This window comes from Cynoglossus semilaevis, chromosome 5 (genome assembly GCF_000523025.1).
Source record: "Cynoglossus semilaevis isolate Cse_v1.0 chromosome 5, Cse_v1.0, whole genome shotgun sequence".
Classification (NCBI taxonomy): domain Eukaryota; kingdom Metazoa; phylum Chordata; class Actinopteri; order Pleuronectiformes; family Cynoglossidae; genus Cynoglossus; species Cynoglossus semilaevis.
The window spans coordinates 17,478,655-17,506,556 of record NC_024311.1 but is presented as its reverse complement, the minus strand read 5'-3'; the positions used below and the strand labels follow the sequence as shown (position 1 = coordinate 17,506,556).

General features: G+C 42.5%; 2 protein-coding genes across 2 annotated transcripts; one reads left to right on the top strand and one right to left on the bottom strand.

Annotated features, from left to right (window-relative positions):
* The first annotated feature begins 815 nt into the window (after window positions 1-815).
* On the top strand, window positions 816-26,130 carry garre1 (granule associated Rac and RHOG effector 1). Its single transcript, XM_008310864.3, has 14 exons — window positions 816-926; window positions 11,349-12,764; window positions 17,354-17,566; window positions 18,113-18,253; window positions 18,381-18,476; window positions 18,574-18,735; window positions 18,951-19,109; window positions 20,601-20,698; window positions 21,086-21,211; window positions 21,306-22,429; window positions 22,939-23,104; window positions 23,379-23,516; window positions 23,662-23,737; window positions 24,034-26,130. Exons 2-14 carry the CDS (start codon window positions 12,261-12,263, stop codon window positions 24,355-24,357), a joined length of 3,327 nt encoding a protein of 1,108 aa, XP_008309086.1. The 5' UTR covers window positions 816-926; window positions 11,349-12,260; the 3' UTR covers window positions 24,358-26,130.
* On the bottom strand, window positions 25,870-27,666 carry ss18l2 (ss18, like 2). The gene is made up of 4 exons (XM_008310865.3): window positions 27,481-27,666; window positions 27,232-27,308; window positions 27,059-27,143; window positions 25,870-26,358 (listed from the first exon to the last, which is right to left on the bottom strand). The coding sequence occupies exons 1-4, from the start codon at window positions 27,547-27,549 to the stop codon at window positions 26,299-26,301; spliced, it is 291 nt and encodes a 96-aa protein (XP_008309087.1). The 5' UTR covers window positions 27,550-27,666; the 3' UTR covers window positions 25,870-26,298.
* Between the last annotated feature and the right edge of the window lie 236 nt (window positions 27,667-27,902).

The window sequence follows — 27,902 nt, the reverse complement described above, 5'->3', positions numbered from 1 at the left end:
CAGCCTCCTGTATTTTAGACAGTGCTGCTGTTTCCATGGCATTGACTGTAGCAGGTTTCTCACCCCTGACCCTGTCAGTTTTGGTGTCAAAAATGACAATCACATTGGAAACACTAATGTATAACATGGACAGCCCAAGAACGTGGGGTTTTCAATGTATTTGACGTAAAATGGCAGTTAAACTAATATTCTGTGAACATAAACCAACCAAAACAACCGTTTATTAAAGTAAACTCTAAGTTGCAATACCCTCAATTGAACAGCAGAGGGCAGGAAACACAAGACCTTTACTCGAGTTGCTACTACCTACTTACTAGGTTTTAGCATCTGTAAAAATCTTGCATCTTTAAAAACGTGACTATTGTTTTAAGATAAGAGATTTCTTGCATCTTTAAAATCGTGACTATTGTTTTAAGATAAGAGATTTGTGGGTCAGTTTGACATATTTATTTAATCAGACCACATAAAGTATGTGTTAAAAATACAAAAGACAATTTAAAACAAACACAAACGGCACTAATACAGATTACTTATTGCTCATTGGAAATAAAACATTACCTGCAGTTTGTTAAACTCGAACATTTAAAAAATGTATTGGTGTAATTGTTATTTTTGTAGAAATATTTAATACATTTTAATATCAAAAGCCAAGATGGTTGAGAAACTGGATGACAATTTCTAGTGTTTTTTTGTCCCTCAAGGTGTCCTATTTAATAAATATGAAGTTTGGCGCCCTGTTCTAGAGTAGTTGTTTAATCCAAACTCAAATATTGAGCAAAATGGTTTAATTTAGTAGTATCCAGTATTTTCCGGCGGGCGTTTTACTGTGAAAGCTTTACCGGAAGTGGTATTTCTTATTGCTGGACCTTTGACGGCGGCCACACAGACAGGGGATTCGCTGTCAAGAGGGTGGATGCCTGAAGCTGGTGAGCGATGCGGTGATTAACTTACGTTGTACTAACATTTTTCTTGTTTTTTTTACTTACGGTTTTTGTTTTCTCCCTGGCTACTGCAACACCGTCTGTCGTAGGTTTTCGCTAGAGAAATCACCAAGCGCTTAAAATCGCTGCTGCTTGTGTCGTGTCGCAGAGAGCTAGCTGAGAAGCTAAGGCTAGCTGCTCCCTGCTATGTAGCTAGCCTATGTATCTACAAACATTAATACATCCATTGTCGGACTCACTTTATCCTGACATGTTATTGATGGTTTTCATTCAAACCTAATTGTAAATTCTGTTGTACGGAGTGGTTAACAGAAACAGAGGATGTGTGTTCAATGGTATTTATTCAAAATCCTGATCTACTGACTTAAGTTTAGGGTCTTGTAGTCCGGAGAAGAGGCAGCATTGGTTGGCGGTATCATCAATTTATGCTCTCACTGTCGCTGTGTTGTAAGTTTGAGTGATGCTTCAGGTTGACGACGATCCAGACAGGACCCTGTCGTGATAATGTATCTAGTAAGATGTGTTGATTTAATATCCTCTGTCGTGATCAGCGCCTTGGATTGTTAACATGTCCGATAACGGACTTGGGCGTTCTCGGTTTTGCTTGTAGTTATGCGCTGCAATCTGAGGTGACTATCGTTAGAAGGAGCGCATTGTACACGGACGACAAGGTGGAGATCGTTGTGTGTCATGGGGTTAAGGCGGCGATGAAAATGGTTTTATGTTGGGTCAGTGGGGAGCTGTTGAAAGTAGTGGTCGCTCCGGGTGTCTACTGACACTACTACTACGTTCAAATATTGGTTGCTTGTGTAACGCTTCCCCTATTTGTTGCACCGATGTTGTAAAAACCTTTCCGGTGACACTGCCGTTCACGGTTATTAAAAGGCCGCAATATTAGCTGCGACACACGGCTCCTGTAACTCGGGCCATGTTCCCCAGAGTTTCGATGAAACCGGCTAGCTACACTTGCGGGGATTCACCAACACCGCCCTGCCTCACAGTGATAGGATTTTTAAACAATCCTGTCAGCTGATACAAAACAAACCCTCCAGCTATTTGTCCATGGTGTTGAAGTTGTTGGGCAGATAACGATGTTCTGCTGCCGCTAAATTAACAGTGAGCCACTAGAACCTGAGCTGCTGTGAAGGTGAAACTTCTCTTCATGTCATTCACTAAATGATATCACCGTAGATTGGTCGTTCACTAAATGATATCACCGTAGATTGGTAATCTGCGTTTTAGGTGGATTTGCGTTACGAAAGATGTGCAAAAACACAGCGTCGTGGTCCGTCCTGCTCCTAATGCTGCTAAACATTACGTTGAGTTAGCCATATCAGACGTCCTAGAACTATTTTACAGTATATATTTGTTATTTTATATCTTGTGCTTATTTCTGAATGCATTTCACCAACAGTGCATACAAAAAAGTAGAATCTGGACACAAACCTAAAATTCAGAAAGCCATAAAGTTGACAATACGTCCTTTGTCTCAGGCATGGTAGTATATTGCTTTTACAATATCACCTTTCAGTGCAGCCAGCAAAATGTGACTCCAGTGTGTCATTTACACAGCATTCCTTCTTTGGAAAATGAAATAGAGCGTTAGAAAGTGTGACATGGCACCAAGCTGTAAGTTTTCAACCTTCACAATTATCGTGTCGCTGATTCATCATTAAATAAATAGTTATTTGTGTCTATTCAGACTTGAACTACTTCCTGACTGTAATTTTATACTTGAATGTTTTCAACATTCCAAATCAGAAGAAAACACGTAATGTGTAATTTTTTTTTGGTTTATGGAAACAATTTCAAGCTTTTGTAATTTGTGGTGTTAAATTTGCCCTGATGGGAAAGTCCTTTAAACTGGTATGGTTGCTGACTGGGATAAAGTGAAGTAAAATCTATACCTACATATGTTCCAATATTTATAATAGTAATTATAATAATATGTTTGCTTTACAGTAAAGTAGCCTTTATTTGTGGAAGTTTCAAATTTCCACTGCTTTCTGTCTTGCGAAATTGTTCATAAAATTGTATTTTTGTTACACTTGAGGACTTCACAGCTGTTTGCGTCAATAAGGGAAATTTGTGAATTTGTATTTGCTACTTTGAATCAATTTCTGTGTTCGCTAATGTAAAATAACTGATTTATTCATAAAGTTTGCTGTGCTGAATTAGTGCTTTACATATGAACAAAGGCTTAAATAAGCCATGATGGAAATTTGTGCTACAGTCTGCAGAAATCTCTGGCACTAGTCAGACCATTTCAGTTCAATAGGTCTTTAAAGTGTGTGTGTTTAAAGTGTGAGCTGGATGACATTTTCATGCATTTGTCTATTTGTCCCTTGTATCATCATGTGACACTTGTGCCTTTAGTAAAACACTCAATCCGGATGCATGAGCGAGTGTGTGAACCTGCAGTCACACGCTCACTGTTTGCTCTTGCCTGGGGTGGAGTACAGGCCTGTGTTCAGTTCAGTCCTTACAGACCTGAATGATGTTTCCAATACAAAGACGCTTTCTTATATTTCTTTACAGCACAGTTTCAGTCGGCTGAGCGTTACACAGGGATTAGGGCTCAGCTAAACCGAGCCATGGTATTATTTGAACTTAGAGATTCAAACATTTTGTGCATGGATTTTTTCCAATTTGTCTCCGCAACTGAGTCAGGTTTCTTACTATTTGTCCTTGTCCGTGTCACCATGACATGTCTTAGCACGGGTCGTACTTTCATTATATAAAAAAAAACATGAGCTCCTGGAGGGGAACTAAAATGTAGCTCTACTACACTAACAGAGGCCCTACAGAGATATTATTAGGTGGTTACAGCTTGGTTCTAATTACATTAGTGTATGTCAGATACCTTTAGTGCAGTGATAAACTTTGGTGCCGCACAAACCCTGTGGTACAGTTAACCAGATTGACTGTGAGTTATTGAAAGTGAACAACGTTTTAAGACTTTAAGACTATTTAAGACTATTCTATTCTATTCTGAGCGAAGCATGCTGACCAGGTGAATGTAGTCAGAACCAGTGTTTAAATTATCCATCTTTAGCTCAAGATTTACTTACTTACGTAAACCTTAATTATTGTTTCTCCTTTTTTGGTGAACCTTGTTAGATGCATAGTCTCATCTATGAAGGAGGAAAGTAGATCCTGGGTTAACACCAAAGATAAGAGAGAAGGCTCAGGGCATGGGAATTCTCACTCCTGTCTCCTGGGAAATCAGTTAAGTCATAGTTTGTGGTCAGTTATTTGCCCCTAAGTCAAAAGTCTCTGTGAAATGCTCAAGATGGAGACCAACATGGAACGCTGGTGTAAAAGGATACTTAATCCCTGCAGGAAACATTTTTCTTATGCTTTTTCATGAGCAGGTCATGAATAGGGTCAGCCACCAAACAATAAACGGCCACCACTGATAAATGTGTTTCTTTGTGCGAGTGTTTCTGTGACTCACTGCTGTAGCTCGTATTCACACAAAAACAGTGCTGCTATTTGTGTGACCAAGACTGGATGTCTGACTTGTGTGGCACCTCCATATCCTGCCTCATTGTGCCAAATGTGGAAGGATAAATTCTTGCTGTTGTCCTGGCTAAAAATACAGCACCCTGGTGGCTGGCATGCGACACAACCTTGCAGCCAGCAGTAGTCGTATGCTGCCTGTTATAGGCTGAAGCATTTCCTACCCACAGGTTAACACTAGCTTTTCATGAATGGAACTGACAACAGATGATTTCATCACTGCTTTCACTAGTTGAAATCCAGAGGTATGACAGTCTGAACACCATCACTATTGTTCACTGCAGTTCTGGAGAGAAGGACACATGGGCTAATATTGTTTGTTCAAGTCCAGGCACTGAAAGGAATGTAAACCACTGTGTGTGAAACCTGTAATTACAGCAAACAAGATAAGGCTTTCAGATTTAGTCGGTCGTCATCTCGGTTCCTTTGGCCAAACTACATGTTTTTGCTCCAGCGGTGAACTCCAAGTACAGTCAAAGATACTGCAAGGATGTACTGTATGTTGCCTATGAGAGGCAGACCTGTTGGACCCTTCTGTATGTCCTTTGTCAGAGTGGCCTGTCTGCTATTTTTATTGGAGCCATAAGCTACTTACACCGTCCAATACAGGTTAGACTAATATAAGCCTGTCTGCTCTCCAACTGTCTCTGTTACTAATCTGGGTATTAGGCCCCCCGTTTATTGTATCAACAGGGAACTTCATGAAAGTTGCTTAAAAAAAAACTAACTGTTGCAGACTATTATTATTTGGTGTCAGTTAAATTTATTCTGAAATGTATCAGATGTTGTACAAAGCAACATCAATCTGAATGGTTGTGTTGTGTTTATGTCAACTTTTTACATCATCAAATTCAGGCAGACATCAACAAGAACAAGGTTGTCAAATTTTGACTCGCTCTCCAGACATGAGTTGGTAACAGGAAAGCTAGCAGTGGGTGGGCTTTTTCCCCAGCCACAGGGAGCGTGGAGGCTGTCCGTCTGATGACAAAGCAATCAAAGTGAGTGGCATTGATTGAACCTCAACTACCAAATGAATTCACAGCTGCTGTCATGTGAAGCATACTCATTTATTTCCAAAACACATTGGATGACGTTACGGCTTCTTGTGGTCATATGGTTCCTTTCAGTGATGTGGACGTTTCACAACAAGAAGGCAAAAACATATCTCAGCAAAAAATAGGAATTAAGCAACAGGACTTGCAGTGTTAATGTAGCCTTATTATTAAACTCAAAACATTCAGAACCTGCTGTTTCATAGACAAACCTCCTCTAAACTCTATCGAGATGATACAAGAGCTGTTCATCCAGTAGATATTAAAATGCCTCAAAGGCCTTAAATAGTATCTTCCTTTTACAGAGTCATGCAGCTGCATATGTGAGATTTATTTTCTCTATAGTGGTATGAGGAGACCAATGGCTGCCACAATACTCTCCTTGTGTTTGGTGGCTAAGAGGAGCCTGGCTCAGCTCCTGTCACACAGTTGCTCGTGGCACTTGTTCTGTCATTTGTCCTGACCTCCTCGATCTGTCTGCTGATTCACACACTTGAAGCCGATCCAATCAGTGGAATGTTTTTTTTTTTAAGATTCTACCACTGAGCTTAAAGGAACTGTTTTGCTTTCACTAACTTAACTTGTCACCAATACTATGGATGTTTACATCAGTGACCGTGATTGATCAGTCGATCGCCGTTTTTGTTCTTCACGTGTTTGCACCCACATTGAATTGTTGTGGAGAAATGCATTCCTTGACTTCATAGGCAACAGATGTAAGAGAGGGATTTCTGTTTTAACTGAACCTTTTGGTATGTCTAAAAACAGTGCAGTGTGGACCATAGGGCAGCTGTTTTGCCCACGAAGGCTGAAATAGACTTCATGAGTGAACTTGTGGCTAAAACGTCACACAGCCCGTGTTTGCCTCACGGGGCAGATGGATAAGGAGCTGTCAGCACGGGTAACAGCTGCCCCATCCATGGCCGATAACCTACGTAGCCGGGATGTGACATCTACAAAACATGGCATCCAAACCAAAAGTTACTGCTGCTGCGACAGTAGCAGGCTTGTGGATAGTGTTGTTGGTTGGATTATGAAGATGGATGAAAATCATGTGTGATTTTAATAGTGACTCCAGAAGGGAAACCAAATTTGTTTCACACAGGATGCGTTGTGGGATGGCCATGGCTCAATGTTTTTTGTTTTTTTTTACTCATAAAACAACAGGAACATCTTCTCTCTTCCTAAATGTATTATTCACCAAATGTGCTGTTATATTTTTCTACATGGAATAGTTATGTAATGATTTTTAAGTGCAATAATTATTAATTACCCTATGGCTACATGAGCAGTGTTTGCTGTCCTTTGGTTAATTAAGTGACAATGAAAATGATCTTTTTTTATGTCCATCACTTTGATAGTTGTAGATAATTACGACTGTCCAAGTGTATTTGTATTAAATCATATTCTCTAATGATATTTCTACATGATGTGAAAAAAAAGGTGACTGTTGCAGTTGTCTGACTTGAGGTTCGCAGAAACAGGTAAAACACGCATGCCGCTGTGATTTATTACCCGTACCCAGTTGGCTTGGCTTGATGGTTTTGTTGCTGGCGACAGGGAGCTTGCTCAAGGAAACCTTAACCCTATCTTGTTGAAGCTGAGCAGCTGGCGTGTACAGTCAGTGGTGAAGAGGAGCTAACATTAGCCCCGAGCTGCATCAGCTGCAGGAAGGACGTTTAAGTGCATTGGCACATCTCCAGTGCATCCGGAAAGGGCTTTAATCACATGTGTTTGTTTGGGTGCAATCGCTGATACAGTGCGTCCTGCAACAGGAGGCTGGCAGCCAATAAAAGCTGCCCTGAAAATCCTCATTAATATTGATGCCGTGTCTGCGCCTCTTACAATCACCATTGCTTACACGGATTTAGAGCCAGAGAGGAAATTGAACAGAATACAATAATGTTGCACAGATGAATTATTTGTGCCTGAAACAATAACACAACAACGACTTGTGAGCTTGAGACTGACTGTTGCAGTGTTAATTTATTTTTTCCTCTACATTACAAAGTTCTCAACCATCTGTTAAGTCAAGTTAAATTCCATTTAGTGAATCTACTCTGTAACACAATACGTGCTTGTACTACAGTCTCCTGATTCCAGGACATTTTCAGTATAGTTAAACTTAATTAAAAATTAAAACACTGGTTAGCGTTAGTAGGGTTAGTACTATAGTTTGTTTTGCTCACAGTACGTAATCAAGCTGTTACACAGACATTCTTTAAACAAAGATTTTTTTTTTAAACTAATCATATTAAATATTTCTTACAATGTTTTGAACAAGAGAAAAAAAAGGTTATCTGTTATATTTTATATTGTAATATGTTATATCTATTTATCTAGTTTTAAAATACCTTTTTTACTTCTCTGTTTGTCTTTGCTCTCCCACCACATTATAAAGACAAACTCGTGTGCAAACTGCAGTTGTTCACCCCAGGCTTTGTGAGCTTAGGTTTTCTGATTACCTCACAAAACCTGTTAACTGTGTTGCCAGCACAACAGTGTGGGCCTCCTGACAGGGTTTCTCTGTGGCTGTAATCTCCCAGGTGTAATCCTTCACAAGATGACCGTGTGCTGTTCCTCTGAATTGTTACGTCTACTTCTTTACAGTTCAGAACGATCAGGAAGATCGTGTCAGGTTTGCACATTTCTGGCCAGATATCGATTTGTGGTTAGAAATACCACAGTGTGAAACTGTAACCTGGGTGATAATTAAGACGTGGGAAAAAAACGCTGTCATCTATAATAAAGAAGAATTTACCTCAGAAGACCCGTCTTCTATTGGCTGTCGGTGGAGCGCTGAGATCTAGGCCACACTTTGCGCATGTGCAGAGTGAAACGGCTAATCTTGTGCGTCTTTGGTTGTTTACACAAGAAAGGAGTACATACATATGACTGTATGTGAAAGCTGAATTTCAGATCAAACTTTCACATTTAAATTTTATTTTAAATCTTAAAAAATATATATATATCTTGCATTTTTTAAAGTCTAATCAGATCAACAAATTATTCTGATCTTCTCTTGTAATAGTTAGCACTGGATTCTGTGAACAAATTTTTACAAAACCTGCAGAAGGGACTGTTTCATAGAGTGATTGTATTTAATATTGCTTTTTTGATAAGATGTTAACTATTCAACATACGAAATACTGGAATTTACTAAAACTCGCTACTGTAGTGCAGTCACATGTTCTAGTTGAGACAGGAAGGAAGGAAGGATGGATAATTAAAAATAAAAAAAACAGGATGTGAAATTATTCGTCAGGGATGCTCAGCGATCTCTGTCCACTTTAACAGCACTGAATAATAATGTTTGTGACCGTAACATCAGTCAGATTTTTCCTGTATTGTTTGGCGTGATGTTTGTCGGTTGCTGAGGAAATTTTTTTTTTCATAACTAGTGAACAATCCACATGAGAAGCACCTGAGGCTTGCTGCTTCAATCTGATAACGTAGGTGTGTCTACGAAAAAAAACAAAACATACCGCAACACAAACATGCTCCTCCGGCATGCAGTGTTTGTCAGCTAAGTTATTGACCTTTATATGTTTGTTTTGGCTGTAATCAACCTCCTTTATTGCTCAGCAGTTAAATCCCAGGTGGAAACTGATGGTCTTTGTGGTTTTAGTTTTAAACGTTCTGTTCACATGGGTGAGTTTTCTTCAGCCCCGGTGACGGCCGGGATTGTTTCAGCAATCTCACATACACGTTAAGGTTTGTGTGTTTGTGTGTGCGCTGTGACACAAAATCTGCTATCGTGCATTTCAACTCCATGAACTATAGAATCCAAATGCTTTGTAAAAGTTCCCGTTGTCGTAAGTTAAGTAACTGATCCCAGTGGGCTAGTCATTGTAAATAGTCTGCAGTGTAACGCCAACAACAGCAGTGGCCCTCGCTGTGATGTGATTCTCTTCTCAGGAATTTGCAGCCCATGTGTAACTACTTTCATTGGAAAAAAAAAAAGGGAAATGAGTTAGAGCAGTTTGCTGATGTTGACTGAGTGAAAATGAGGAAAAAGATTCATCACTGTTCCTGTAATGAAAGGGTTAAATTAGGGAAACTTCCTTAGGAGTTCTCGTGAGTTTCCATCAGGTCTGTTTCGTCATTGGTTCCAGAAAAATGAGGATGAGGTTTATACGTTTTTGTTTAGTCCTACTCTCATTTATTTGTGAAGGGCGGTCATCTTTGAAAGACTGTTATCGTAATTGGATAACGTAAGCTAATGCGTGTTTGGCGTCCGTGCAGCTGTCTGCCATGGATTGACCACTGGACCGTTTTTATCTCATTGGTCACAGTGTTTTCTTTTCCAGCATTTTGTTTTACCAGCTCAACCTAAAACACCGGTCAGGAAAGGGTCCGACTGTGGTGCTGGGAGATCAGTATCATTTGAACTCTGCACGGTTGACGAGTGGTTGATTCTTGACCAAATGATGGCTATTATAAGTTAACAATTGTTATATGAAGAGTAGTAAATGATGTGACAAAAGCATTACTTTTCTTCTTTTCTTTAAGACCTAAAATACCGAGGTTGTATTCTGAAATCCACGGTTCAGTAGTGAACCAGACAATCCCAGTCTCCTGGACGTTCCTGGATGTTCTCGCCCAACCCCCGTCATTTCATATCCAAATATGGAATCTTTACTGACAGGATGTCCACAGGATGGTGACAAATCTTAGTTTTACCTGCTGCTGTATTTATTGCAGAAATGAAGAAGACGGTCAAGTCATAATCATCGTTCTGTTCTTGTTTGTCTGTCAGAAACGTGGCGGTCACGAGACGTGGCCCTGTGGCAGTTTTTCAGTTTCATTAGTGTCACTTTGCACAAGTAAAAAGTGAAATGTTGTGTTGCTGGTATTGATTGTGACAGTGAAAAACATTTTTAGTTGCATCAGAGCGTTGATGGCGATCAAAAGGGAGAAGAAGGCATCTCATAACGCTGGCTTATTGAATGAGAGTATTGTGACTCCTACAGTGTGCTGCTCAACAGACTGTGTAGTGTCTTCCAACAATGGCGTCTTGCAGGAATGTCTGTGTGCAGCTGTGTTCTGCTAAACCAGACACTGCCAGGGATTCTTCTTACAGAGAGGCGCTCTGTGAGGTACCGTGTTAGTAATCGTCTAGAAATGCACAATTTTAAACCACAGCTTTTTTTTTTTTGCCAAACTGCAGTATTATATTACCAAAAATGTATTAAAAAATGTGCCTTTTTAAAAAAATGTCCTGTTTCACTCAGAGCAGTCAAATACCTGGTTCTACAATAGTCCCTTTATGGTCCCAAAACACAGTGACTGTTACAAACTGTGGTGGAGGTTAAAAAAATACTGTGGAGTGTCGTAAACAGTTACTTTGCAGATTGAAATTTATGACATTTTTTATTCTAAAAGAAAAGTAAACTGTGATGGTAAGAATAAAAAAAATGTTTTAGCTCTGATGGATTTATTGTAATTATTGTAATTACTTAATTAATTGTGTTAGAGATAATAAATGATATATGTAGAAAAAGAAAAATAATGTTTATAGTGTGGCAGGAACTCCACCTATCATTCAAGGGTCAGTGTGACATAATTTCCTTGTTGACATCTTTACCAAACAACAAGAACCGTCATCTGGACCAAGAGAATCTTTTAATGACTGTAATGTTGTCAAAACTTTTACAGACGTTTTTTTGATGACCTAGGCCTCCAACATTTTAGGCATTAGCTTCTACCATGGTGACCAGCCAGCGAAGGGTGGCAGAAATGTTTTGAATAATGTTATGTCTTACACTTTTTGCACGATAATTTATTGATCTTTCCCACTGTTTGTGTCTTTGTCTTCTCTCTTCTGCCTTAGGAAATGACCCAGAGGCCTTACAGAAACATTTCTGCTTTCATTGCTCCAGTCTGAATCTGTGGAGTACAGAGAGAAGCTGGAAGCGTGCTCGGTTCCCCAGTGAGTAAAATCTACCTCAGCCAGAAGACGGGGGGAGACCAGGAAGCTACTGGAGACTTGACACAGGCAGAGATATCAGCTGGACATTTGCTCACTGCCTGCAGATTCCTGCTTTCAGAAGAGGATTTGAGACGGACTGGGTCTGTCTCCCCTTCTCCTCCCACTGCTCCGAAACCAGCCAGTGCACAAGAAAAGTCGATCGCTTCGGTTCAACCGTCAGCGCTCTCTTTTTCCTCTTCCTGTCTTTTATTCTTCATTTCCCACCATGCTGTTGACCAGTGTCTAATCTTGGTATTTTTTTTCCATTTGCAGTTTGAGCTTTTAGTGGGACTTTCTATATATTTTTTTTATTAGTGCAGACTAGTATATGTTTATAAATGTACCATTATTAGTGGATATGCTCAGTATACTGTATAAAGAAGCATTTTTCCCTATTCTGAAGGAAAGTTAGTCACAATTTCAAAGTGTGAAAAAACACAGTGTGACGCTAGAAACAGAGGATCTGAACGAGTTTGTGATGATTTTTTAAGTCGAGCTTTGACAGATCTGCAGCAGGGCTGCAACTAGGCCTCCCCTCAGCCTGTTCTGTCCTTTCTTCTGATCACCCCTCGACGTCACCTCTTCCTGTGCTGCTGGTGCTGCACTGTGCACATTGAGATGAGCTTCTGGCAGGTGGACTCTTTAGACCGTCTTTTTATTTAACCTGAACAGCTTCAGAGTTGTTTGAGCAGATCTTTCTGTAAGGAGGACAAGAGCACTTTGTGTCGGTAAAGCAAACTCAGAACAGGAGCTTCCGGTGCTGTTGCACCACTTATGTATTGTTGTAGTGTGCAGGAAAGTAAAATGGACTACAAGCGTCGCTTTTTGCTCGGCGGGTCCAAGCAGAAAGTGCAGCAGCACCAGCAGTACCAAATGCCTGAGCTGAGCCGGACCCTGAGCGCCTCCCTTGCCACCTCTTGTTCGGCCTCTTCGCCCATAGGCACCGGCGTGGTCATGCCTGGCAGCTGCCACTCGTCCCCTTCTGCTGCCACCACTGCGGTCGCGGACATCCAGCAAGGCATCTCCAAGTATTTGGATGCCCTTAACGTGTTCTGCCGGGCCAGCGCCTTTCTCACAGACCTGTTCAGCAGTGTGTTCAGGAACTCTCACTATTCCAAAGCAGCTATGCAACTGAAAGACGTGCAGGAACACGTCATGGAGGCGGCCAGCAGGCTGACTGCAGCAATAAAGCCTGAGATTGCCAAGATGCTAATGGAGCTAAGCGCTGGTGCCGCAAATTTCAAAGACCAGAATGACTTCAGCCTGCAGGATGTCGAGGTGGGTGCTCACACAGAATTAAATATTATCTCGCAAACACTCGCTAAGCTTGTTCATACAGTCACATTGGGTTGACTCAGGTAAACAGGTGCCAAATGTCTGTCTCCAGGAAGGCAAAAATATTGACATTCAAGTCATTCGTTTGCTCCCGACTGAAGAAGAATAACTTAAACCCACAGTTTAAGGTGTTAGGCTACACATGGTCCGCTGTGTTCATTTAGGAATGGCTGCTTTTCTAACAGTCGTGTTAAGATGCTCGGCTGGCTCTGGAACCAGGGCTTCCCGGCTCAAACAGGATCCTCACACCCAGCGTTATGTTAGTGTCAGGATGTGGGAGCCAGGTGTGAAAAATTCTGTGGATGTGAAAAGAAAAGTTACCAGTCCTCGATCGGAATGTAATCGCATTTCCACTTTAAAAGGCTAAAGATGAAATGCAGCTTTGGCAATTGCAATATTTCTAGCAATTTTAACAGTATATATACAAACACTGATACAAGCGGTTCCTCATATGTAATATCTTGTACAGGATGAAATGTGAAAAGAATATCGCTGACAAAGCACGCAGGTCCAAAGGGCCGCGGGGAAGAGGAAGTCACTACGGATAATAAGTAGCTGTTATGGAAACCAGTCGAACTCATGCCCATTCTAATCCCTGGTCTGGGGCCTTTGTTAAGTATTAGTTAGGATTTTGCAAGATTTATCTAAGTTGTATTGTAATTGTGCTTCTATTTTTGTATTATTTGATGTGACCTCTTCAGCTTGAATTTAAGTAAAAATAGAGTAATTTTGATCCAAAAATAAGTGCTTTAAAATAACTTGAACATTGTCAAAATATTTAACTAGAGGATTTTATAATTGACTTAAATAAAAAGATGTGATTTCCCCCAATTAATATAAGAAATACTCATATTGATATAGATTGATTCTCTGTCATGGACACAGAAGAACGGTGTTTAGTGACAACAGCTTGGGCGAAAACAAAAGTTGTTTCCATAATAACTCTGTGTTCAGCATGAATTACTAGGACAAAGAAGTGACTGTGTGACCTCAGCGAATGTGTCTGGGACCCAAACAGGAAACACTTCTGCACCACAGGCGGTAAATCTGACTCTCTGTGGTCTTGGATATGTGCAGATGAATATTAGAGGAAGTCGACGTCTGTGAAAATTCAGACATTGAAGTTGCGTTCGTTGTCTGGACTGCCGTTCATTTTTGGAAGCAGACGTAACACGAAAAAGAAGTTGCGTTCGTTGTCTGGACTGCTGTTCGTTTTTGGAAGCAGACGTAACACGAAAAAACATGACATCTGGTATATTTTGTAAATTACGAATCAGCTGAAGGCCACGTGAACCAGCACTCATTACGTGCATCAGCTTTAATTTATGTGGTACAACGTAAACTCCTGTATCCTGTCTAAAGTGGTCGGTGGTTAGGCTAATTTAATCAACAGCAGCCTGTATACTTTTGTGTTGAGTCATCCATTGCTGTGTTTACTAAAGCTGGACGCTGCCTTTGATTCAGTGTCCGAGCTGCTGTCTCAGAACAGAGCGCTGCGCTCTTTTGTTCACCTATTTTGACCTTATTTTGTGATAATTGCGGCTAATTCGGTCCATCTGGTTTGGTGTGACCTGTTTGTGACTGTAAAAGATATTACCTTTGTCTGCACGGGTAAAAGAATGCTGTTTGTCAGCTGTATGGATGTGTGATGTCTGCAGGAAGAACCAAATATGTTTCTGAGTTTGGGGAGTTGTGGTATTTGAGGCCGCCTTCTCCTCGATCGGCCTTTGAACAACCATCTCTTTTCTTTTGTTTCCTTTTGTTTTTGACCAAGAGCCTCATGAGTTCAGCTTCATACAGTCTGAACACTGCAAACATTTTTTTTTTTAAAGATCAGCCCCCCAGCTTCCTGGCTCTTCAAGTGTTTCCACAGCCAGTTGTACACGAAAATGTCACGGTTTGTTTGGCACGTGTCTGAACTCCTAACCACTGAGGAGAGACAGAAAAGGTCCCCGCAACAAGAACAAACAGATCAGAAAGTCACAGGGTCAGAGCGGAGGCTGGGAGACGTGATCGCAAAAAGATCAAACGTACCGACACGGCGTGTGACATCACACATGAAAAGCCCTGCAAAAACATTGTATCTCAGCAACAAAAAATCAGAATTGAGCAACAAGACCTTTATGGTCCGAACCCAACCTAAGCCACACAAGAATAAAAAATCTTTTCTGTTATTGTTTTTGATAATAGTAAGATGAACATTATGAACATTAATCAGGAAATAATTGAATAAAGGAAATTCCTTAAAGACATATTTGGGTAAAATGTGAACGGAGACTCAACAGAAGGACTTTTCCATCCAAGGTCATCCGACTCCTTTCTCTTCTGGATTCACTGCAGGTGATCCCATCTCCAAGAACGTTAAGGTTAAGTCGACTCACGATATTCCCTTGTTTGGAGCAGAGAGGCAGAGTACGAGGGTCCCACCGTCGGCTTGGCCACGCTGCTCTCTCGTTTCTCATATTTTCCATGACTGTGTTGGGATACTGCTCGGCCAATCACATGTGTTATCCATTATCTCGTGCTGCAGCCATGTCCTCATTTTTTTCTCCCCCTCTTGGTTGTTTATTGTAGATGACTTTTGGGCTGGTATTTGATCCCGTTATTGGCTCCAGCTCCTACTTTGTTGTCTTTAACATCAGGATGCACCACATGTGGTGATATAGGTTTGATATTTGAACTGCCAACTCATGTTCATTATTATGTCTCCTCTCAACAGTTTTTTTTTTTTTTTTTGTCAAAACCTAAATCCTTACTGAGGAGTGATTGGTTGCTCAACAGCAAAAGTAAGAATTTATGATCCATCACGCCCTGATTCTGAGCCTGTGTTTATCAAACCCCTCAGCTCGGAGTTGAGTTTTGGCACCCAAACTTTTGAAGAACAAAAATTAAAACTTCATGGCAGCAGCTCCACCCAAAACAAAAAAAGATTTCTATCATCAACAAGATGTTGACTTGTTGTTCGTGTTGAATTTTGCAAATATATTTGCAGCGTTTTTTATTCATAAATATTAGTTTGTTTATTATTAGTTAAAGATCATCTTTTTCTACCTCAACCCTGAGGTTGACATTTGTAGCTCGGTGTAAAATTTGTTCACATTTAATTCCTGAATTGCCCTGGAATTTGCTCTAAATTTTTTCTCGACGTTAAAGGAGTATTTACTTCACTCGCTGCTTTGATTCATTTATTTGCAATAAAGTCAGGTCAAATATTTTAAATTGTAATCAAAATGAAATTTTTTGTTTGGCTTAAGATTACATTTTTCTGCACAATAATGTTTTTCTCCGACCAAAAGCTACTACTGCATATTCCATTTACTGAGGCTTTTGTGGTTTTAATTTTCTCTCTTCTCATTTTCAAACCTGAGCACAGACGTTGTTTTTGAGTGTGACGATGTTGATAAATCTGAGGCAAAGTCCTACGATGTGAAATCCTGGGACACTGTGGGTTTTGGGCCGTAACACAGTCGGCAGGAAGAGAAAAATAGTTGTGCCTTGAGGTCACTGCAATAAAGTATTAATTTATTCGCTGGGCTCAGTGACTCGGTAAACATGTTTATTGGTATAATCACATTGGGGATGTTCAGTGTACAGAGCCTGCAGTCAGCAGAGTTCACTGAAACACCGTCACTGCTCCAGCTTTTGTGCAGCAGAGAAACTCAACTCTTAACTCAGAAGTTTTAGAAAGTTGCCTTTTTTAAAAGCTTTAATTTTTATATAGTGGCGTTATAGTTATGTGGCGCCTGCCATCGTAGAGCAGCGGCGGCGGCGGCGTGCTTCTGTCTTCACACCTCAGCCTCCCCCTAAGATATTTTCAGCAGGTACCTGAAAAAGAAAACCCTGTGACCACGGTGGACCCCGTGGTGTCCGGTTTCTCTTATTTTACTCTCTGGACTACAAACAACTCCCCAGGCCCACGGCTATTCTCCAGTATTATTAGAATATATGAAGCGCTTCCAAACTCTCACAGCGTGTGCTGATGGATTGGACTGTGTGTTAAATAGAATCTTTATGTGAACTGCACTGCTTTATACACCACAGCTTTTGTGAAACTGTATGTATTTGTACACGTGTGAAGACGATAATCAGATTATATCGTAACCGTTGTTTTCTGACTCGTTAGAGGATGGGAGGTTCTCTCACCATAGGGGCAGCATCGTCCGTTTTGTTTTTGTCTTAGGGTTAAGCCGCCAAAATATTTTCACAAAATTCTAAATTACCTTTGAGTAGTAGTAGTATTTCTACTTGAGTTGAATTGCACTATTTCAGTGTTTGAATTAAGATAAATTAACAACAAAATTGTTGGTTAATTTAGTTTCAACAACAAAAAAAATCTGCCTCATCTGTCCTGACGTTAAAATACATCCAAACTGCTGACATTGTTGATCGACTTAAATAAACTACCCACGACGACAGGTGGGCGGCGGGCTGTGGTATCAGGTTGTTGTTTGGACACAGAATTTCAAGATGGAGTGACGTGTCATGTCCGATACCGTTTGGGTTTTACGATGGTGTCTCTTGTGTCTTCGCAGGTACTTGGACGGTGCTTCCTCACTGTGATGCAGGTCCACTTCCAGTTTCTCTCACAGGCTCTGCAGAAGGTCCAGCCCGTGGCTCAGTCTTGCCTGGCGGAGGCTCTGGCCCAGGCGCAGGAGCGTTGCACCAACGCCCGCTCCCAGAGCTCCGACCTCAGGCCCCTGACGGAGCTGGAGGAAGCCTCTCGCTCATGGAAAGGTGCAGCTGAGGTATGCAGACACACCGTGCCCCAGGACTCTTCCTGGTCTGGGTCTTGGAAACATGTGCTCTGTGGTTTTTGCTAAGTGAATGGCTGACATGTAGCACATTCTTGAGAAATGCCAGCCAGTTATGATTTCCAGTCCTAATTTCCCATTTCCTCTCTCTCTTTGGTAATATGTTGTCTGGGAACGTTCTGAAAACCACCTCTAATCCCAGGTCTGATAAAAAACCCCTCAGTTCCATGTTGTGTTTTGTTGTGTCCAGTGAGGCAGAGTGAAGAATGGTGGATAGATTGATCTGTTAAGCCCTGACATGTGAAGTGTTATCACTGCAGGGGACTCGACCTGATCCTGCTAGAACCTACTGCAGGGTTCTATAGACACTGGACTTTATTCATGAGAAAATAAAAAAAACTATTAAGGAAAATCTTTTCTGTTGTAGAGTTGGATCACAGTTTGGTCACATCGATGCCTCGTATCATCCTTTCTGCGTGTGACTGTGTCATAATAGGGTTGACATTTCTGCTGTAGTGTTGAACGCTGTCGTTCCCACAGGCCACGGCCAGGCTCAGAGAGAGGGGCCGGGACGGCTGCCTGGCAGGGATCCAGGTCCAGCAGCTCTTCTGCTCCAACAACACTTCCATCCCTGAGCACCAGCTGAAGGAGCTCAACATGAGGATCGACAGTGCTCTGCAGGTACGTCACTTCACGGGCGTTCTCTAAAACGACCGCCTGGAAAATTCATACAAATCTTTACAAACATTGTCATAGAAAAGGCCAGTGGTGTTAAAGGCACTGTTTAATGGTCGTCTTTCATTTCCAGGCCTATAAAGCAGCGCTGGAGAGTATGGGCCACGGTGAGTACGCACTAAAGGCTGGCTTTCATCTGAACCCAAAGGCTGTGGAGGAGGCCTTACAGGTGAGTTCAGATTTCTTTTTTTTTTAAAAAACAAACTTGTCAGTTCTCTCTTACGTGGTTGAATTGTATGTTAACACGTGCGTGTGTGTGTGTGCAGGGCTGCTGCAGTGAGGCCGAGGCCCAGCAGGCAGGAAGGATGCAGACCACCTCCCAGCCCATCCAGTGTGAGCTTCCCACCATCCCTGTGCAGATCGGCTCACATTTCCTCAAAGGAGTTTCCTTCAACGAATCAGCGGCTGACAACCTCAAACTGAAAACGGTACAGGACCCTAAACTCTCATGGTATTGTAGAGGAGAACAAATGTTCTTATCTTAGTTATATGGTTGATTAAGAATGTCATCTCTTAAAAATATAGATCTTAAAAATAATACATATATTGTTTTATTTACATTGTGTATTGAGAAATAACCAGATGACAGACTGACTGAAAGATGTTTGTTTGTTTGTGTGTTTGTTTTTTCTCACCTCCTCAGCACACAATGCTCCAGCTCATTAAGGAGGCGTTGGGCCAGAATGGAGTGACACCCAGAGACGCGTCTCCAGTGACGGAAGTCCTCAACCATGTCTGTCCATCCAGCTGGAGAGGAGCCTGTAAGACAGCTGTGCAGCTGCTGTTCGCTCAGGCTGGACTGGTGAGTTCGAGATCTCAGGGAGTACCAAGGGAGGGCGGGAACCCCACTTTGAGAACCACAGTATTAACTAATGGTTTTCCTTTTCCTACACAAACGAGCAGGCGGCAAAAAAAAAAAAAAAACTTTTCACATCCAAATCTCAGTTTTTTACTTCCTTGAAACAGAGACGTGTTTGTGATGAATGAGGTGAGATTAACGGTTGTGTACATCACACCCTGTCTGCTCCTCGGTCAGCATGTCGTAGTTTGCCGTGCTGTGCCAACGTGAACAGGCCTGTTGTACTTCACCTACACCGGAGTCACTGAATCCTTTCCCTTTGTGCGTCTCTGGCTTTGTTGGCACCTGGGACACTATTGTGTGTCAAGATTTGTAAATGAGATGAAGGGAAGTGCGAGGCTGCTCGGAGGCAGCCGAGAGGCGTAAACAAACACCGGAGCGACACAAAAGGGAGTAAACACCCCCGAGGGCACCTGGTTAAAGTCTGGATACAGAGAGAGAGGAGAGGGGGAGAGGGGGAGAGGGGAGGGTCAGCAGCGGCGCTCCCCTCAGAGTAACACCAATGTGTTTATGCTACAGTGTTTATTTCATCTGTGTGGTCTGTCCTGTTTTTGTGTGTCAAACCAGGGAGGGCTGCCTGCTCCGTGTCAGCTGTAAAACAAGCCCAGGAGGAGAGACCAGTGTTTGGGTTGTTTCCTTATCTGTCCCAGTTCTCACTTTTAGACTAAAATAGATCATGAATCTCTCACACAGTGTACTCAGCTTTTTTATTTTTTTATAAACACTGACATTTACTGTAAATATTCATACAGCACATCTTCACCCACACACACACACACACACACACACACACGGCCGTCCCCCTCCCTGTTTATTTTACTTTCTCCTCACACAACACTCACAGTGAGAATCACATCTGTTCCTGGAAACTCTCGGAGGGTGTTTTTTTTTTTTTTTTTCTCCTTCTCCTTCGACCTCGTCACACATGTATCACTGTGTGTTTGTGTCCGCGTGTCTCCCTGACATCGTGTTTTCAAGGATACACCTGTGTTTTCAAATAACAATAGGGTAATTTCCTGCAATACAGGAAGCGGACTCCTCCCGTCTCCCCTCCCCGTTCGGTGACCCAGCTGCACTCGGAGCCAAGGCCACTTTCAAAGAACTTGCAAATACATTTGACTAGCAGCAGGCAGGAAGGCCGGCCTGTTTGTTGTCAGTAACAGAGTGAATGTGTTCAGTTTCCTCACCTTGAACCACTCCTCACATGGTTGGTGGAAGATTAATAACAAAACCCTCAGATATGCCTGTACACAGTGTGTGTGTGTGTGTGTGTGTGTGTGTGTTTTCCTCTGGGTTTCCTCCGTTGCTGACAGAAGTACGACCTCTGACTTGGTTTACAGATCCTAAAAGCATAAAAAATGTTTGCCGATTGCTTGCACACGCAGAATCTACAGACGGTGGTGACGACATGGTTTGTTTCTGTTTCCCCAACAGGTGGTGGTTGATACCGCTCAGATAGAGAACAAAGAGGCCTACGCTCCACAGATCACTCTGGAGGGCTCCAAGGTGGTGGTTCAAGTTCCTTCTACCTGGTGAGTGGGTCAGAAAACACGCCCGAAAACAGGGAGTGGGCAAACAGTTGTCCTAAAATTAAAACAGAGGGGCCGGGTGTAAAAGTCATGCATAAAAGGCTAAAATGCTTTTATCATTTTCTACGCCATCTATTGGGGGAATGTGGGTATTGCAGTGAATGGCAGAAGTATAATGATAATACAACTAAATTCTATAATTAAAAAGGCAGTAGTGTAATGATAATACAACTAAATTCTATAATTTGGAAAAGTTTGGTGGGTCGGACTAAAAGGCTGAACGGGCCGCATTCAGCCCCCGGGCCTTAGTTTGCCCATGCCTGCCTTAAAACGTGCACCAAGTGGTTCATGTGTATCTAATTTCTAGCTGATTTTTTTTTTTTTTTACAGGTGTCTTAAGGAGGACCCTGCCACCATGTCCCTGCTCCAGAGGAGCTTGGATCCAGAAAAGACCCTGGGTCTCGTGGACATGCTCTACACCGCAGTGTTTGACATCAACAGGTGGAAGGAGGGAAAGTAAGTCAAGTTAAATGACGGACCGTGAATCTCACAGCGTTGTACCGTGTCCTCTGGTCTCTGATTGTGCTGATTTGCGTTTGTCTTCCTCCAGAGAGCAGGCCTTACCCACTATTCAGATGCAGCTGCTGCGGGAGATTCCCGACTACGGCGGACACGTAGACCTGCCTCTAGGCACCAGCACCAAGACCTCGAGTGGACTGCCAAAAACAATATCTAAGCTGACATCCAAGTTTACCAAGAAAGTCTCCTCCAGCTCTAACAGCGGGGGCAGTTACTCCATCCCTAACACCCCGTCTCGCAGCATGTTGACAACCAGCAGCTCTGAAGAAAAGACCAAGAGCCTTGGCCACAACGACGCGAGGCTTCAGAGCATCCTGCAGATGGGCGGCTTGTCCTGCCCTCCTGACCCCGGTCAGCAAGGGCAGCTGGCCAATGGTTCGGTGTCTGACGACCAGGGCATGAACCTGCCCACAGACCAGGAGATGCAGGATGTTATTGACTTTCTCTCAGGATTCAACATGGGTAAATCTCAGCAGGCTTCGCCGCTGGTCAAGAGGAGAAATTCCGTGGCGTCCGCAAACCCTGCCGAACTGAAACCTCCCTGTGGACCTCCGCCAACATCCCAGTCCATGTCTCACAGCGCCCTGCAGCCTCCAGCTCAGACCGTGCCCCCTCCTCAGCCCCAGGCTCAGCCTCCACCAGTGCAGAAACAGCAGCAGCAGCAGCCTCAACCACAACCACAGCCACCTCCTCCACAGCAGCAACCTCAACCTCAGCAGCAGCAGCAGCCCGCTCCTCCACCTCAGCAGCCTTCCCCGCAGAGCTTACAGTACTACCAGCACCTCCTGCAACCAATCAGTCAGCAGCAGCCTCCTCCTCCTCCGCCCCCTCAGCTTCCTCCTCAGCAGACCCCCCCACAGGTCCTGCCGCAGCAGAGAGTGTCGAGCAAGTGGCTCGGCACATCCGGGCAACAACAAGGCCCCCCGGGTGGGCTGTCCCCTCTGGGTCCCATCGGTCAGTGGGGATCCCCTGGTTTGCCCGACCTGAGCTCTGACCTGTACAGCCTGGGTCTGGTCAGCACATACATGGACAGCGTCATGTCTGAGATGTTGGGTCAGAAGCCTCAGGGGCCTCGCAACAACACCTGGCCCAACAGGGACCAGAGTGAGGGCGTGTTCAGCGTCCAAGGCGATGCTCTGCCCTTTGACCCAGCAGGTGAGATCCCATCAGTGAACGATGAGTTTCTGTGCCATTTATTTCAGGCTTGGTAAAAATTCAGTCAATATGTTTGACACTAATTTATATAAAAAATATATATTGGCAGTTTGTGATTTTCTCTTCTTCTAGAGCCGTATTATTGTTGGGGTTGAGAGAATCAAATGTATTTTTGTATCAAATGATCAGATTCTAGAGCCATATTATTGTTGGGGTTGAGAGAATCAAACTATAAAAATTGCAGTTTTATTTCTGTTTCCTTCTGTTGTTTATAAACTATAGACAGAAGAAGATTTCTCTTCTGTATCCGACTCATTTCTACAGCACAGACTGTTTTTTTTATTGTACTTCAGCCCCATTGTTCTGAGTTGACTTAGGGCTATTGTGATTTTTCTGCTGCGCTCGACAGTCTGACTAAACGGATTGTGCTCCAGGGAGCCAAAGAGAAAAAAAAAAGCTGAGGGTGTCATAAACTCACGGCTGTGTTTATCCTCTCCCTCCGTGCACAGTGGGCTCCGATCCAGAGTTTGCACGATATGTGGCCGGCGTCAGTCAGGCCATGCAGCAGAAACGGCAGGTGCAGCACATCCGTCGCCCTAGCAACACACGCAGCAACTGGCCAATGCCCGATGAGCAGCACAGAACCTGGTCCCACCCCGAGTACTACAGCGAGGGGTAAGTTACAGCCAGGGCTGGAGCTCAACATCCACGCTCAGGAAAATGAAAACAACAACGATAAGAAAACATTGAGTTAGACGGTTGTTTACAGCCGGGTGTGCGTGGCTGGCAGACAGTCTTGTGATTGGATAAGTGTGTGAGAAATCTGACGCCTTTTATCAATGAAACACAGTGTTGCTCTGACTAAATTTAGAAGACTGAATGTTGTCCCCGACTGCTGTTCTAATCAAAACAACGCTGTCTCCCACTTCATGTGCACGTGTCCTCACAGTGAGACTATAAACAGCAGCTGGTCGGCCAATCAGGGGGACTCGGCCAGCTCCAGCGATGAGACGTCTTCGGCCAACGGTGACAGTTTGTTCTCCATGTTTTCCGGGCCAGACCTCGTAGCAGCCGTGAAGCAAAGAAGGTCAGTCTGAGACGAAGTCCACAAACCAGGATCATGACCATCAGTGATACCTAACAAATTAGTTAATGGTTTCCCAAATGTGTCAGAAATGTTGTCTGCAGCTCAACTTTGATCAAATGTTCATGTGAATTTTCTCTGTTCACAGAAAACACAGCTGTGGTGAGCAGGAGGTGTGCACGCTGCCCTCTCCACCACTACACCACACTGCTGATGACAGCCAGGTAATACGACCAGCAGCAGCGTCTCTTATTCCATTTGGACAGAATATTTCAGTTCATCAGATAAAAAGATGAAACTTTATTTTCGCACACTCCATGTTAACAGCAATGGATGTGACGTTTCCTCAGGTTAAATATTGACCAACTGGACTGGAGTTTTTCAAATATATCACAATTCAGGGCGTGTTATTAATGTGTCACATTCAGCTGTACAACAGCAGTGAACTGTGCACGACCTTAAGATTTCCCTATATATTTGTTTCCTAACTTGTGTTCCTGTGCTGCGTTCTCTCCATCAGGACAGCAAAACTAAGACCTGGCCCCCCAAAGCTCCGTGGCAGCACTCCACCCACACTAACACCATGCCCAATCCTAGCTCTTCCTTGTACCAGATGAACATCCCTCCTTCATCCCAGTGGAGCGACTCCATGCAGATGCTGCAGTCCCCAGTGTGGTCCACCGCCAGCGACTGCTCCCCCGCCACAGGCATCTCCTCGGGGTTTCCCTTCAGCACCCAGCAGCAGCAGCAGCAGCAGCAGCAGCAGCAGAAACCAATGACCAAGGGCTTTAAATCCTTCCCCCTGAAACACGAGCACAGGCCCTCCTACCTTCACCATTACTGAGCGGCGTGTCGGTGTGGAGCGAGTCCACAGTGAAGTGCCATGGAGGACCTGGAGCTCCTGTTCAATGAGCCACTGAGTGGACGGGGCCGCGGCCCTTACAGTCGAAATTGAAGAGTTTTCAAAAGGCAGATTTGAGTAAACACACTGGCTCCACATTTTTCTATATCTATTTTTCCATGTCAAACACACACACACACACACACACCCATTTGTTAACAAAGAAGAGGTATTTTGAAGATTTTTCAACTGCCATGTTTTAATAGGAGCCGTGCATGTGTCGGGGCGGCAGCAGTTCGTCTGGTGGTGGAGTCTCTGTCTGTTGAGCCGATGTGGGGGATACATGCCCGACCATCAGCCACCTGCTTCTGCAGCCCAACGTGTGTTTGTTTGTTTGTTTGTTTGTTTGTTTGTTTGTTTGTTTGTTTGTGAGCGTGTGTTCGTGTGTCAGTCATTGTGTGAGAATGTGTTTTTGTCTGTGTGTGTGTATATGATGGTGGTGTGTTTGAGGGGCAGGGGCTCGAATCGCTCTCATTTTTGCCCACGAAAAAAAAAAAAAAATACTGTGTCTACATAGCTGTAACTGCCAAATCTGACGCAGGATGACTCAGAGTACAGCTACCATCTACTGTTTCATAGCTTGTAAAATAGGGAAGTATAAATATTTAGTTCTTTTTATTCAGAGGCTTTGAGCAGGCTCGGCATAAATATAGTAAGTCACTTCAGAGGTGTCCTTTGAAAAAGAAAACACACTACTTTTTTCAACAGCAGTTTGGAGTTACAGCAGTCATTTTGTGCCATTTGGTATTGAAAGCACTTGCAGGATCTAGTTCCCAACCAAAGTGTTGTTGAGAAGGTGAACGGTGCTGAAGAGACGGATGTGAGACGACGGCCAGGCGGCTGACATCACCTGTTGATTTCCCTTCTCCTCAGACCGTGGTCGTCTGATCCACGTCCACATGAATTTCCTCCACTCTAACTCTCCTTCTGTTAAATGACACAATATTTTTCTTGTACAACTATATCGACAGTATTAATCTTATTTTTGTATTTTCCTACATGTTATACCATTTACTGTATGTAAGTAGTACACTTGTAGCCATTTTACATGGAACCATTATTTTCCACCTCCCAATATGTGAAAAAAGCACATTGTTTTTCCTACAGAGTTGAACTACTACACCTGCTCTGGGTGAGGTTACCAAATATGCCATGATAACACTAAACCAGTGTGTGATGAGGGTCTTTTTCCAGCCCTTGTTTCTTCGGTTTATATGGCAGTGGGCTGCATTTAAAGAGCCCAGAATGTTATCTTTTTGTGATGTTTGCGGATGCCAATGTTGCCTGTATTTATGAAATGACACCATGTTTTCAGAAGACTAACATACCTAACATGTTTACAGAGAATTGTTTGCTGTATATACATATAAATATATATCTTTTTATAGTTAATGTGCTTTGCACAATCAAGATATAGGGTTTGTTGCTTTTTGTCTGTGTTTTCTCCCTTAACTGTTGAAGCCTTTTTTTTAAAAGACATCCCTACAGACATGGACTGTAACTGTTAGCTCTTCAGCTGTGTCATATGGTTTACTAGTGGCTTCTACAAAAGATGTTTAAAAAAAAAAAAAAAATTAACCTGTTGCCCTGTTTGAAGACATGAAGGGGGGGGGGCTGCTTGGCTTATGTTGCTTATTGTTCTCTTGAGCTGGCAACTGAAACTTTCCAAGTGTACCAGCATAGCAAAAAATTAATAAAAATGACTAGCAAACAAAATGGTCTCTGACTTTTTGGTGTTGACAACAAATGACTCAAGAAACACAAATTATTCTTTTATTCAACATTTAAGAAAATATAAAAAAATATATATATGCAAAGGCACAACACATAATATATAGACTTCTGTTGTAAATATTAAATTATATAAAGTATATGATACATATGTCACAATGTTGATCCATTTCCATTGGTTGCAGCGGTGGAGGCTGGTCCCGTGGGTACAGACTGGGGAGAAAAAAAAACAAGACAGGGTTAGAGATGAAACTCACTTTTTTAAACACATTTCTTTAAAGACACAATGAGGTTTTGAGGACAAGGCAAAGAAGCCAACAAGAGTTTATTATCCAATCATATCTCTAACCATCACCTGTTGCCCAGGTGAAAGAAATATGCCTTAAGGTCTTCAGAGCCGGAAGTGCTGACACCAGGAACCTAAAATAATATGTGAACGGAAGTTGTTTCTTTAACCAATCACGGTGTGAGTTTGGCACACCAAAGCACGCCATCAGGTGTTTAATTACGCTGGCGATTTGAGTGATTTGATTGGATGGTCAAAAAACACTACACAGTCTCGAATCTAGCTAATGGCACTTAGCGAATTGCACGTGCAAAACTTAAGTTTTCTCTCTTTTTCTCAGCCATTAAGGGAATTAAAAACGTACGGACAGACTGGAGTTTAAGAAAAGGACTTGTTGTTAGGACGACAACGCACGGATAATCTGTAATTGAACTCATCTTAAGGAGAGGACGATGGATTCTGCGTTTTTGGTAAGTGAAAAGCATTCGTCTTTTTTAATAATTTTGTAATTGTATTATGGTATTATTGCTTTTTGGTGTACAGTATGTCGCAGCTGCGGCTGATTTATTATTGCTTTTATATAGGAGCAACATATATTTATATATATGATCTATGATCTGTCGTTACCTGTGAAGGGGCGGGAATGTGATCAGGACTGGCATCAGCTATGTTACCCAAATAAACCAGGTTTCGGTGCAGGATCTGTTGATATCTATGAAAAGTGAGAGAAAGTTTTAAAACAAAAGAGCCTCTGCGAAACAATACTGATACAAACACGAATGTTGTCGTTGTTGACTTACTGTACACACTCCACGGCTCGACCTTTCTGCATGTATTCAGTGATGCATCTTATCAACTGGTCGTTTTCATCCAGTAACTGAATCCCAAAGAACACCCCCGAAAAACTTTGGTTAAAACGAAAAACTTGATTTACTTGATGACGCAGAAAGTCTGGATCTACTGATCTATCTATCTACGTTCACTACTGTTGAAATCAGAGCAAACGGCTAAAACGAAGCGTCGTAACAGCTAAAAAGACTCAGACTTACCCTCTGTATCGTTTCCTGGTTAATTTGTGCCCTTCCTCTTAGTTTTTTCGGAACAAATACAATAGACATGATCGCGTCTTGGCCGCTTGTTGTTATTTCATACCATAGAAAACCAAAAAAGCAATACTTCCGGTCAATTTCTTCTTCATTTGTATTTGTAGACTACTGCGTGGCCGTTTCCTCGTTGTGCTGTCGCCCTCTTCTGGAGAGCTTGAGCGTTAACAAACAGTAACTGAAAAGACACAGCACAAGTGCAACGGTTGTATGTTTTATACATGTGTACCGCCTACAGGCCAAACTTGGTAAAACAGAATGAATGTAAATTTGATAGATAGAATTTTGTATATTTTGACCAGAAAAACTAAATATTTAAGTTACATTTTTCATTTGCTTTTTAAAAAAAATTAGTGTTTTTTCATGTG

Bases quoted from the DNA above. Each gene is read 5' to 3' on its own strand.
- garre1 (XM_008310864.3), top strand. From the start codon at position 12,261: ATGTATTGTTGTAGTGTGCAGGAAAGTAAAATGGACTACAAGCGTCGC. The intron at 18,736-18,950 runs GTACAGGACCCT...TCACCTCCTCAG, and splicing joins ACAACCTCAAACTGAAAACG to CACACAATGCTCCAGCTCAT. The intron at 23,517-23,661 runs GTCAGTCTGAGA...CTCTGTTCACAG, and splicing joins GCAGCCGTGAAGCAAAGAAG to AAAACACAGCTGTGGTGAGC.
- ss18l2 (XM_008310865.3), bottom strand. From the start codon at position 27,549: ATGTCTATTGTATTTGTTCCGAAAAAACTAAGAGGAAGGGCACAAATT. The intron at 27,309-27,480 runs GTAAGTCTGAGT...TTTGGGATTCAG, and splicing joins ACCAGGAAACGATACAGAGG to TTACTGGATGAAAACGACCA. The intron at 26,359-27,058 runs GTAACGACAGAT...TTTTCTCCCCAG, and splicing joins ACATTCCCGCCCCTTCACAG to TCTGTACCCACGGGACCAGC.